Source organism: Rhinatrema bivittatum, chromosome 3 (genome assembly GCF_901001135.1).
Source record: "Rhinatrema bivittatum chromosome 3, aRhiBiv1.1, whole genome shotgun sequence".
Lineage (NCBI taxonomy): Eukaryota > Metazoa > Chordata > Amphibia > Gymnophiona > Rhinatrematidae > Rhinatrema > Rhinatrema bivittatum.
The window spans coordinates 141,357,833-141,371,722 of NC_042617.1; the positions used below are offsets into that span (position 1 = coordinate 141,357,833).

At 43.4% G+C, this 13,890-nt stretch overlaps 1 protein-coding gene across 4 annotated transcripts in view; it reads left to right on the forward strand.

Moving 5' to 3' along the window:
• RALGAPA2 (Ral GTPase activating protein catalytic alpha subunit 2) overlaps window positions 1–13,890 on the forward strand; it is a 1,327,630-nt gene that overhangs the window by 834,519 nt on the left and 479,221 nt on the right. For all 4 annotated transcript variants that reach the window (XM_029593760.1, XM_029593759.1, XM_029593761.1 and 1 more), the window contains one exon: window positions 713–896. In XM_029593760.1, coding sequence (XP_029449620.1) covers window positions 713–896 — 184 coding nt within the window. The remainder of the gene's footprint in view (window positions 1–712; window positions 897–13,890) is intronic.

Genomic DNA, 13,890 nt, shown 5'->3' on the forward strand with positions numbered 1-13,890 from the left:
TTTCCATATTTCCCTTTTAGTGTTGTGGGCCTGTCTCAAACATCCATCCTTCGCCCTTCCCAATTACTCTTTATCTTTGATCCATAATCTTTCCCATCCAGTCTCCCTCTATCCCTCCACCAGTCCATCCCCACCAGTTGCTCTCTTTTTCTCCACCAGTCCATCTCTTCCAGTCTGTCTCTGTCAATCCCACCCTACCAATCACTCTTTCTCTATCCTCTTCCACCAGTCCATTCCTCCCAGTTGCCCCAAATTCAGCTCTGTGGGTACCTGTAGATACTACATAAGTTACTGAATATGAGTACATTCTTCTACATTTACTGCTGTGCTTTGCAATTATATGCATTCCTATTATATCAGTAAGAATTATTTAATAAGTTTTATATATTATGAACATCTGTTATGCATATATTTATTTTGTTGTTACATTATTTTTTCTATATACGGCACATAACTGCAGGTAAAAATGAAAAAATGCATGTGGGGGTCTATGAAAATTTTGGAACTTGAAAAGAGGTCCATGCTTCCGAAAAGGTTAGGAACACCTGATCTTTTGTGTCAAAAACTGCCTTAAGATGTGACAATATCAGTGCTGAATCTTTGCCCCTATCTGCTATGAATATACCTAAATGTTACCATATATAATGTGTTCATCCCCTTCTAAACATTTTGTGATATCTGTCTTATAATTTCCCTTTTTTATTTCTTATAGGTACTACATTGTTGTGTTTATGGCTCAAGTACATATACTCAGCAGAGTCATTACATACTGAGTCTTGCAGATCTCACATCTATAGACTATGATCCATTTTTATTATTGGGAAATGTCAAGAATTCTGAACCACTACATACTTATTCTTCTACTGATTTGGGCAATCTGCTTACTGTTGCTGAAGGTAAGTCTATAAAGTATATCTTTAATTTTGCCAATATTTCTATAATAATTGCTGTAAGATCTAAAGACCTTTGAAGCATCTTGTTTCTTGGCAGTTTCACCCAGGTCCAGGTTTGTTCCTCCAATCAGTATATGGAAAGAAATCAAGAATCTTATGCAAAAGGTATTCATGTCTATAAATAATACAGCTTCTTGGGTTTCTTTCTATCTCAAGTATGAGGCAGCACCAACCAGAACTGAACATTAGGAGTGAAGCATTTGATCCTACAGAGAGTGTGTCTGAAAATCAACTGGGTCAGGAGTGAGTCCCTTTTGGAGCCTGACTTAGGTCTTAAATTTGACTACTTTTTCAATCAGCTGTGAGGTGAAGGCTGTGGATAAATTTGCATCCCGGATTTGGTTTTAGGAATTTTGACTTAGAATGCATAAGCCTTTATTTATTTAAGGATCAGCTCCATGGCAAAATCTGCTATAACTGATTTTCTCTTTGGACAAATAGAGTAAGTTCAGTCTTACAAGTGTCGAGATGAAAAAGCTTGCTTCGAGTTCAGAAAGACCAAGAAGGTATTTCTGAGTACATGTGGAGCTCCCCTGCACAGTTGCCCATTGTTGCCCTTCTTTCTTTTCTCTTCTTTCTACTCTTGTGAACAAATTTGAATTTGTTCTCAAATATGTTTCAGCTGCTCATCATTTTTAATTTTCCTATACTTTTTTAGTATTATTTTTCTTTTAATGCTTTTACTTTACTGAGTTGCTTAATTTTTTTTTTTTTTTGCCATTTGTCAAATCCTACCCACCTTTTTTTTTTCAAGATTGAATGCAGCATTGCCTCAATTTATTTCAAGATTGAAATGTGAGATTGAAGTCAGGCTTCATGAAATGTCATAGATGCATGAGGAAGATATCTTTGAACAATTTCCATGACCGTTAAATTACATACCAGGCCTTCCTATGATGTACTGAATTATGCCCATTGTAAACATGTCTCCCAGAACTAGGAGATTCAGGAGTCTGACACTTAGTGACTTCTTAGAATCTCCTTATTATTCGTCTTGTACAAAGAGGAGAAAGCTTATATATGCAGAGGGACCATCACCCAAGATAAAGAGGCTGAGTCCTTTCATGCTCACAGGCCGGACTCGGCGAAATCTCAGCATAAGTGCCATGCCACCCCCAATAAAGAGGGAAGTAAGTTATATTCTTCTATGTTAAGAGGAACTGGTGCAGAAAAAAAGATGAAACTCCCACACTCTGACGCCAAGGATCACTGATTTAGTAAAGTAGATAAACTCCTCTGAGGCACATGGTGCCGATAGTAAGCCAGTGCCATGTCAGTGAACAAATTATCTCTGGCTGAAGATTTTCCTATGGTGCTCCAAACAGGCTGAAAGATTGGAACTACTCTAGCAAAATATCTGCGAAGAGAAGCGTAGTCTTAACCAATAAAAATACTGGGTCTGGTTCCAGAATTGGATACTTCCTGTTCAGTTATCTTAAGCTCCAATGGACCAACATCCCCTTCTTAAGAAAATGTGATAAACTGTACAAATGTATTTTGCTAATATGCTGAAATTGCTCCACATTCCTCTTTTAATGGAAGTGACCTATTTTGGACACCATAGCTTCAAAGTTAAATACCCAGCCCATTATACTGTCATATGAATGCAGGGATAAGTTGTCTAAATCTATTCAGAATCATAGAATTCTCCTCCTCTTAAGGATAAGAAACCCACAGAAGTCCATCCTATTGAAATCTGATTCTGAAAAAGACTTGTTTCCAGTGCCTCATTCTCTTTTTCTTCCGAACATCTTGATCTGTCTGATCCCTCACTGCAGCAGCCTAGGAGTACATTGCCCCTAAAGATATTCCCTATTCCAACTTTGTGCAAAAAATGGCTAATGAAATTCCTTTAAGCTTGTAGGAAGAATCAGAAGATATATTCGGTTCACTTAAATACATCGTGCACGTAGACAGGTAGTGGCAGTTTCAATACAGCAGTTGCTACAGGAAATTCAGATAGAGATGCATGGTGTTTAGGATGGGATACTGTCCCATCCTAGACCTAAGGGCCTTGAACAGTTATCTTGTGATGGAAAAGTTCAAGATGCTTTCCTGGGCATCCTTCTTGGCGAGACTGGCTATACTCTCTGGATCTGATTGAAGCTTACAGTCACATTGAGATACATCTGAGACACAAGAACTATCTCTGATTTTTAGTAGAAAATGTCCTCCTCCAGTATTACCTTTCAGTTTTGCTTAAGCCCCCAGAGTTTTCACCAGATGACTTGCAGTTGCAACTGTGAATCTATATATTAGGAGTGCATATGTTTTCTCTATACAGATGACTGATTGGTCGAGGGCACATTTCGGGCAGAGGCAGAAAGTTCAGTGATAACCAGCTAAGTGCTAGAGCTGCTAGGGTTCTTAGTAAATTAGCCCAAATCAAATCTTGGCTCATTTCCTTGACTGGAGTTTATATGGGCTCTGCTAGATACAATTGAGCCATGGCTTTTTCTACTTGCCAATTGAACCATTGACATAATTTCTGTAGTGGAGAAGCTCAAACAGCACAATAGCCTCGTCCTGTCAAGAATGTTTGGCTTTCTGACCTCAACAGTTCATGTCCTGTCTATGGCAAATCTTCATATAAACACACTCAGTGGACCTTAACATTTCAGTGGTCACAAGCCATCTGAATCTGCAGGTATGCATTTTCATTTCAGAAGCATCAGGGACTCCCTGTCCGTGCAGCTATCCATTCCAATCTGACGAAAGACATGCCTTTCCAATTCATAATTATTGATTCTACTAACCACGTATGCATCCAGCCTTGGCTAGGGGGCTCATCTTCATGAGCTTCATAGCCAGGGCAGGTGGTCCCATCAAGTGAAGAGGGCTCCACATCAACTTTCTGGAACTGTGAACTGTTTGCTACTTTAACAGTTTTCAGATATCGAATATCCAATCAAAATTTATTAATGCAAATTGGCAATCATGGTAGCAATATCTTTCCTGAAGAAGCAGGGAGACTTAGGCTTACTCCTGGTGTTCTTAGGGCTGTATAATTCACATGGAAGGAAAATGTTCTGGCAGGAAAGCTGAGTCATTATATGGATTTCATGGATCAGAGCATAGAAGAAAACAATAGATATTCTCTCAGTGGGCAACTACCAAGGTAAACGTGTTTGCCACTACTCAGAAAAAGGCGGGTACAGTTTTCTGTTCCAGAAGAGATAAGAGAGCACTTTGGTGTCATTCATCTTTGCCCTAAGTTGCAGGACAAGGCTTGTGTATGCATTTCTTCCAGTTCCATTAGTAGTAAGAACTTGAATAAAACTCAGAAGAGACCAGAGAACTATGATTCTCATAGTTCCTTCTTGGCTGAGACAGATTTGTTTTTTGCTCCTATGCATCTATCTGTTCAGAAGCCAGTCAGGTTGGAGATTTTTCCAACTCTGATACCACAGAACCAAAAAACAGTATTTCACTCCAGTCTCCAATTCCTTGCCTTCATGGCTTGGATGTTGACAGCAAAGGAATATGTTCCGTTTGATCCTGTGAACCATTCTTCTGGTTTCTACGAAGAATTCCACAAAGTTTTACCTCTGTAAGTGGAAAATATTTGCTATCTGGTGTGAGGACAAGATCCTATACCTTTATTTCCATCTCACTCAAAATCTGCTTGACTAACATCTACATATCTCAAAGTCTGATCTCAAGACTGTCAGGGTTCATTGAAGACTAACTTGCAGGGTCATTCATAATTTTGTAATAAACCGTAATGCACGAGGTAAACAGTGTATCACAAATTGTGTATGCAAATTGGGCATTTGTATTCAAGTGGGCGGAGTGTGAGTGGGATAAATGTAAAATAGGGGTGGTAGCGCTCCTTGTGATATCTCTCGCATGTTATTGCGGGCTTTTTTCGTGGGAAATAACTACCTTTGCTTGTTTTATGGAACTACCAAGACCATTGACATTTAGACTAACCAGTTTTATAATAACTCAAGTGATTCCCAGGATACCTTTTTCATTCGCAAATATAACTGATTCATTGTGACTGCAGGCTTCCCAACCTAAACCTATAGTCCAACCAAGCTGAAACTGTTTGAGAACCCTGAAAGGTAGTACCATTAGCAGTGCTCAAATTTGATATCATACCTCTCCCCATCGATATAGACCCCATACACAGAGCAAAATAAAAGAAAGGAAAAACCCATCCCCAATCCCCCCACCCACCCTTCATCCAGTCCCATTGAACATATCATTCAGCTTATCTCCTAAAGGAAAAAAAGGAGATAGACGGGACATGCTAGTGATGTGCTGTGACCCCACTCTCCTTCATCAGCATCTTTTCACAATAAACTATACAGTGAAACAACTGTGTGGGAGCAATCATGCCTAAATCTGTATACCACAATTTGACAGGACTTTGAGATTTTCAAATAGAGCTCACCATCACTGAACTTTGGCAGCTGGTATTAAGTGTGGTGATCGCAGGATAAGCCAATCTGCTATTAGAAAATGAAGATAGGCCTTCCGCAACAAAACAGCGCGTCAGAGTCTGCCACCAGTGTTTCAAGGCATGTATAATTTCGCCCGGCATAAATTTGTGCCAAGACAGTAATATGAATCAGATTGTAAGCACAGCTAATACACAAATTTTAGGCATCACACTCAAAACTGTGGCTTGAATAGAATGTAACAATACTGTGATAGGACTCAAGGGTGTTGAAACAGTCCTAGCTGCCCCCTGCCCTTGGGATCTGTATAGAAAGCGCTGAGCAAGGAACAGAATGAATTCCTTATGAAAAATTGAGACTTGTCCTTCCCTAGCTGATTTAAAAAAAAAAAACAGTCCGCCATTATTGCTCCAAAATGGTGAACGTGATGTAATCTTCCATGAGAAAAATGAACACTCCAAGACCACCGAGAACGTGCTCAAACTCGGTCTCAAAATGAAACTTGAAATAAAACAGTGTAAATTGCTTACACCAAATGTATGTAAACCGTCTGGCTCAAATACCAGCAATGGTAATAGTGAAAAGTTACTCAGTCAATTTTTAACCCTGCTCAAACAGTTTCGCGAGTTCCACGCCTGAAAAAATATGCTCAGTCCCTCCATGTTGAATTCTTAGGGTAGCCGGGTAAACAAGTTGAAAGCGAATATTCTTCTTATACAAGTCAGTACAGACTGGGCTGAATAATTTGCGTTTCTGGACTACTTGTGCCGAAAAATCTTGATATATACGAATCTCATTATTTTGATTACTGAAGCTTCTGCAGTTTTTTGTAAGCTTGTAATATTTTTCAATTTATGATTCCAATTCAAGACCTTGGCGATAATTACCGTAATCTTGATCTTTGGGCCCCAGCCTCTTTTCTGCCAAGCCTGTGTGCTCTTTCAATGAGGATAGGATCGGTCAGATCCTGGAGCAGGAGTGCCTCTGGCAGCCATGTTTCAAGAAAGGCTTCTAAATTTTGATCTCCTGTGGTCTTGGGGAAGCCTGCCAGACGAATATTATTTCTTCGTGCCCTGTTTTCTGAATCGTCGATTTTTTCGGCTTAGGCTCCTGTTAATTTTTTTAAGGCCGTTATTTTATGTAGAAGGCTTGCGGATTCATCCTCCAGGCCTGAAATGCGTCCCTCCACATGTTCTAAACGCAGTTGGAATTCAACGAGCACTTCTCTTATTTCTTTAAATTGTGAAGAGAGCTCATTAAATCGACTGTCTAATGCCAGCACAACCGCATTGGTAACATTTAAAGTTATTTCCTATTGCTGGGTAGTCTTTGTATTAGAAGTGGGCAAAATAGGTTGTCCAGGGGGATCCACCATTTTGACTCCCGTGTTGGCAGAGTTTTCTTTATCTTTTTTCGTTCCCTTTATGGGCATGTCGTTCGCCAATTTTAACATGAATTTGTCTATCGATATGTAGTTGTTTATACCTGAGAGAGAGTAGTACAATCAGGGCTGAGATGCTTGCGATCAATGCTGAATCAGGAGAGGGGGGCACGGAGCTGAAGCAGGGAACGTCTGCTTAGCTTCACCGCATCACGTGACCCCCAGGCCTTCTCTTTTATGGTAGCTTGGCTTCTCTCAGGGTCCATTTAATAAAGTGCAGTGTACCAAATTTCAAAATAGCAGCAGTTTGACTTGGAAAGGCTCAGTCTCTAGTGAGCCTACATGCCTTTTTTTTTATGATGGCTTGGCATTGGGCATTGATAATGTCACGTAACCTCCGCGTTACTCTAGGCTCCACTGGCTGATCAGGAACTTCTCTCAGAGTCCATTTAATAATAAAGTGAAGTGTGCCAAATAGCAGCAGTTATACGCGAAATAGGCTCAGTCTCTAGTAGGCCTACAGGCCTTCACTTTATGATGGCTCGGCATCAGGCTTTGATGACGTCACGTAACCCCCCACGCAACTGTTAGACTCCTGCAATTGATCAAGAACCCTTTCTCAAGGTCCATTTAATCATAACATGCAATATGCCAAAGTGCAAAATAGCAGTGATTTGACTCGGAAAGGCAAGGTTCACATAAGCAGAAAGTTCTTCAAGCAAAGAATCATTGGAAGATGCCAATTGGCTGTCCTGGTGGATTTACCAACATCTTACGGATTTTGGCAGGATATAGATGGTTAGTTATCCATGCACATGACCCCCCTGGAAGGACAGTGTTGCCAGGCTTGTGGAGAATTCGCCCTATAACATTTGGCGTCCGCAGGAAAGTCCCACGGTTGGCCTCGCTCACCTGAATGTTGACTCCTCACTGCAGGGACATTGCCATTCTTCCTTTTCCTCTGGGCCTCCTTAGACTCACACAGTGAAGCTTAAAGGGCACGGCCTTTTTTCCTTGTCTTGCTTCCTTGTTGTCCTGCCTTGCTGTTACCTTGCTGCCTTGCCTCGTGTTATCTTGCTGTGCCCTGCCTCTTTATTATCTTGCCCTGTTCTCCCTGCCTGTGTCTTGGTCCTTAGTGCTTTGTCTTGTCTGTCCATCTCTATCTGATTCCTGGTTCTGACCTCTGCTATGAATACTGACTACTCTTCTGGACTGCCACCTGCCCTGACTCTAGCTTGGACCCAGATACTGTTTGTTCGCTGCCTTCCCTGACCTTAGCCTGGGCCTTGATACTGTTTGCTCGCTGCCCGCCCCATTCTTGGCCCAGAACCACTTACCGTTGCTCACTGCTGTTCCTGACTGAGACTTGACTTCATCAGACTACTTCTTATGGGGCTTTTGCCTAAGTTCTCCTGGCCCCTGGAACCCAAGGGCTCAACCTGCAGAGAATGGGGCTGGTATAGGTGAAGCTCCAGTTCCAGTCCTAGTAAGAGCAAGTCCATCTGCTGTCAGGGTGGGCTTAGTAGGTTCACCTGCTAGGCTGTGTCCACCATGCCACTCCAAAGGACTCATATCTGTGGCACCGCCTGGTCAGTTGGTTGATACTGAGTTAGCCGGATACCTTAGCCAGCTAATTCTTGTCGGGCCAAAGAGTTGTCCTAAGTTAGCTGGGTTAAAGTTAGTCTGTTAACTTAAAGATAGCTTATTATAGTCAATAGTACAGCTGCACTATTGAATATAACTCCAAAGATAACCTGATAAGTTTATCTAGCTAACAGGTCGTTACTCTAACGGCGCGGTTAAAAAGAGTGAGGCAGTGCCTGGCGCACCCTCGTTCCCCGCACGCACAGTTCTCTTCACCTACCGCTCGATACTCTCTTCTAATTGCATGCAAATGCATGCCGCGTCTGCGAAGTGTTAGGGAAGCGTTAGGCCCGAGCACCCAGGTTACTGTATAGGCGCTCTATACCGTAAAATGGGTTGCGCGGGCCTAACGCTTCACGGCCACGCTGGTATCTGTCATTTCAAATGTCATTTGAAATGACAGATACCAGGAAGTCGGGATTGCCGTCCCCTCTCCCCTCCTCCCGAAGCAAAAAAAAAAAGTTGCGATGAGAGAGAGAGGGAGAGGACGGCAATCCTACGCTCGGCGACTTACTTTTGCAGCCCCCCTCCGGACATCGTGGCTTCCCCCGTGCCAGTTCCCCTTCCCCTCCTCCCGAAGCATGGGCACGAAAAGTGCGAAGCGACTTACTTTTGCAGCCCCTTCCGGACATCGGACAACCTCTACTGCCTCCAGCTGCTCACGAAGATGGACGCCTGCACGGCCGCTGAAGACGTGACGTCACAACGCTTGGCGTCACGGCATGTGTCGTCACGTCTTCAGCGGCCGTGCAGGCGTCCATCTTCGCGAAAAGCTGGAGGCAGGAGAGGTCGTCCCGATGTCCGGAAGGGGCTGCAAAAAGTAAGTCGCTTCACCGCTTACACTGCCAGTCCCTCTTCCCTCCTCCCGGAGCAAGGCTGCTTTTCGCGCCCCTGCTTCGGGAGGAGGGGAGGGGGAACTGGCACGGGGGAAGCCACGATGTCCAGGGGAGGGGGGCTGCAAAAGTAAGTCGCCGAGCGTAGGATTGCCATCCCCCCTCTCTCTCTCTCGCGCAACTTTTTTTTTCGCTTTTTTTTTTCTTCGGGAGGAGGGGGGAGGACTGGGGCTGCTCCGGAGGCCAGCATCCATGGACGCGGCCAGGGCAGGTGAGAGGGGGCTGGGGGAAAGCTTGCCGCCTACCCTTATCCCTGCCTCTAACGCAGGGGTAGGGGTAGGCGGTAAGTTAGGTTAAATGCGGGGCAAAATGGCAGCGATAGTCGGAGCGCGCATTACAGTATCGGAGGGGAATAGCTAATTCCTTCATTATACAGCTAATTCGTTCATTTACATATCATATACATGCTGCGTGCGGAAAAGGGTTATGCGTCTGTTTTTAAGAAGCGCTAAGGACACGTGAAACTGGAGACTGCATCGCTGGATCGCCTTACGCGATCCCGAATTGTGCGCTCCCAGCCACGTTACAGATGGGAAATCTTTCAACCCGCACATTACAGTATCGACCTGTAACCTTGGTATCTGGATATTGACTGAATATAGACCTCTAGATCAGCGGTTCTCAACCAGTGTGTCACGGCACACTAGTGTGTTGCGAAGCACCAGAAGGTGTGTCGCGCACCCGCTGCTCTTCTCCCATCCCCTCTTTCACCTCAGCGAGACGAACACTGCTGCCGTTCCTGCCCGGGCTATCAGCACATTCATGCCCCAAGGGGAACAGAAGCAGTGTTTTGTGGGAAGCTGGCAACAGGAACGTGACATTTTCTTCCTCCCGCCACTGTGGCCCGGAAGAGGAAGTGATGTTTACCTGGCACGCAGGATGAAGAAAAGGTCATTCTTGCTGCTGCTGCAGAAGGAGCACGGCGCCACTGCCCCCCCCCTCCCCCCGTCTCTGACCTCCCCTCCTCTTGCCAGTGTGACACTAGCAAGAAAATATAAAATTTATAATAATCAAACTGCAAAAAAAAAAAGACTGGGGGTGGGGAGAAAATCATAACATTACATTCTCAGCTGATTGCTCTGTGCCACGATCGATCGCAGGACACTGCTTTTAATAGCAGCATTACGGCCACCTTAGCTGCTATGTGTGCTGTGGGTGGGGTTCAGTGAGACAGAGAGTGAGTCAGCATGTGTGTAAGTGTATGAGAGAATGTGTGTGTTAATTAAGAGAAATGTTGTGAGAGCAAGAGACTGCTCAGGAAAGTCTCAGGTGTGTGAGAGAAAGATTGGTCAGGGACGTGACTGGTGTGAGTATGTGTGAGAGAGAGAGAGGAGAGTTTGGTCAGGGACGTGACGTGTGTGTGGTATGTGTATGAGAGAGAGAGAGATTGGTCAGAGGACCTGACCAATGTGTGTGTGTGTGTGAGAGAGAGAGAGAGATTGGTCAGAGACGTGACTAGTGTGTGTGTGTGTGACTGAGAGAGAGAGATTGGTCAGAGACGTGACGTGTGTGTGAGAGAGAGATTGGGCAGGGACGTGACTAGTGAGTGTATGTGTGAGTGAGAGAGAGATTGGTCAGGCAGGTGACTGGTGTGTGTGTGTGAGAGAGAGATTGGTCAGGCAGGTGACTGGTGTGTGTGTGTGAGAAAGGGAGATTGGTCAGGCAGGTGACTTGTGTGTGTGTGAGATAGAGACTAGTCATGGTCCCTAAGGAAGAAGAGCGTGAGGACAGAGCTTCAGCAGCCCTTGCTGCTTCTGGTATGTGCTATTGGCCTACAAGGGAAAGGAGTAGGAGAGTTTCTGGAGAGGGTAAGTAAAGGTGGCTTTTTAAGTTTATCTTTCTTGATTGACTGCCATTTTAATTATTAGGTATCATGTGATGTGTCTGCTGTTAGAAATATTTTATTGGTGTTTGGAGAAGTTTTAATAATTTTGAAAATTTTTAATGATTGGATGTTCCATTTATTGTTTGGAAACATTTATTATATTCTAGTTTTAGAATTATTTTATATTTTTTGGGGAATGTATAAATAGAAATGTGGAGGCAAAAACTGAACTGGAAACAGCAAGAAGCCAAAATCTGTATGCAGTAAAACAACGCAAAAACAAAAACATTAGCTTTATGGTCACTTTATTCTGTATTTGGTGAGGGTCTGTCTATTCTGCGTGTGTGACCCAGCTAAGGGTGTTTTACGAGCTTGTAGTTTCTTGGTAGGGATCTATAGCAGCTTGGCTTGTTCTGTTTTCCTAATAGGAGGTGTATTGGTATTTAGGACCTGGTGTAATTTTTGCAGTGTTGCCTTTTCATAGGTAGGGTTGTTACTGTTTGAGTTCCATAATGCAGGTATAACTTTGTGCACATTAGTTTGTGTACATTATTTCAGATCCTGGAAATCTGATAGGTGCTATATTTTTGTTTTGCACAGAATGCAGAGTGGCTTTTTTGGATTTCCATTCCAGTTTCTGTTTCCATATTTGTAATTTGTGGTCTTTCTGTACTTGGTGAAGGTTGATTCTATGTGTGTGACCGAGGTGAAGTATTTTACTAGCATGTAGGCATTTGTATCAATATTATTTGTTGTGTTTTCTCAATAGAACATGCATTGGTGGTAAATTACTGTTTTTCATAAGGAGGGCTATTGCACCTGGTAGGAGAGAGTGTTTATGTTGCTGTTATTAAGATGTCACCAGAAATATCTTTTTTTGTATGGTAAATTGAACGGGGAATGTCCTAGTTCTGCTCTGCACCCTTTGTTGGGGGTCAAGGGGGTTCCTGTGGAATGCAGAGTGTTTGTTTACATTTAGCCTGGTGATGGTCATGTGTTCAGTGTGTCACGCATATGAGAACCATCTGTCAGGTGTGTCCTGACAGAAAAAAGGTTGAGAACCACTGCTCTAGATGATCGGGGATATAGGGGTATTCAGAGAAGACAAAACTATCGCAGAGAAAAATAATTTCTTTGCTTCGGTCCATGAGGATGTTGGGGAGATGATCACACCATAACCATTCTTTGAAAGTGATGTGTTGAGTAACTGAAGCAAATCACTCTTAGCCTGTCAATTTGCTTTACCACATCCTGCAGTTTCAGTATCAACAAATCACCAGGACCCAATGGCATTTATGCAAGAAATCTAACTCAAATATGAAAGTGCAGATCTGCTCTTGTTAATCTATAAATCAGGGGTCAGGAACCTATGGCTCGGGAGCCAGATATGGCTCTTTTGATGGCTGCATCTGGCTCGCAGACAAATCTTTAATAAAAAAGTAAAAATCTAACAAAATCCCCCACCCTCCTGACCCCCCCAAGACCTGTCAAAAGTCCCTAGTGGTCCAGTGGGGGTCCAGGAGCAGTCCAGGAGCGATCTCCTGGACTTGGGCTGTCGGCTGCCAGTAGTCAAAATGGCGCTGACAGCCCTTTGCCCTCACTATGTCACTGGGATCGACCAATGGCGGCGGTAGCCCCTGTGACATAGTAAGGGCAAAGGGCCGTCGGCTGCCAGTAATCAAAATGGCGTTGACGGCCCTTTGCCCTTACTATGTCACAGGGGCTACCGCCGCCATTGGTCGACCCCAGTGACATAGTGAGGGCAAAGGGCCGTCTGCGCCATTTTGACTACTGGCAGCCGACAGCCCAAGTCCAGGAGATCACTCCCGGACCCCCGCTGGACAACCAGGGACTTTTGGCAGGTCTTGGGGGGGTCAGGAGGGTGAGGATTGTAGTAAATTAATTTTGGAGGTCTTGGGGGGCATCAGGAGGGTGGGGGGTTGTAGTAAATTAATTTGGCAGGTCTTGGGGGCGTCAGGAGAGTAGGGGGTTGTAATAAATTAATTTGGTAGGTCTTGGGGGAGTCAGGAGAGTGGGGGGTTGTAGTTAGTATGGCTCTCACGGAATTACATTTTAAAATATGTGGCGTTCATGGCTCTCTCAGCCAAAAAGGTTCCCGACCCCTGCTATAAATACATCATTAACATCTGCCACTGTAGCCTGAAAACTGAAGGGTAGCAAGTTTAATGCCAATTTTTAAAAAGGACTCCAGGGTGATTTAGAAAACTATAGACCAGTAATCCTGATGTCAGTGCTGAGAAAAATGGTATAAACTATTGTTAAGAACAGAATTTCTGGGCATATGGATAGGTATGACTTATTGGAAAAAATCCCAATTTGGTTTTAGTAAAGGGAAGTCATCAATCTATTAGAATTTTTTGAAGATGTAAATAAATGTGTGGATAAGAATGAGCCAGTTGATATAGGATACTTGTATTTTCAGAATGTGTTTGATAAAGTTTCACAAGAGGGACTCCACAGAAAATGTCAGTCATGGGATGAGAGTATGTCCTTTTATGGGTTGGTAACTGGTTATAAGCTAGGAAGAGAGTAGATCTAAATGATCAGTTTTCCCATCAAAGAGAAATGAATAGTGAGATCTCCTAGGGATATGCACTGATATCAATGTTTAACATTAATGATGTAGAAAAGGAGTAATAAGCGAGATGATCAAATTTGCAGATGACACAAAATATTTAAAGTACCGTATTTTTCGCTCCATAAGACGCACCTAGGATTCAGAGGGGGAAAATTTAAAAAAAAAAAAAAATTGTGCTAAACTGGCTCT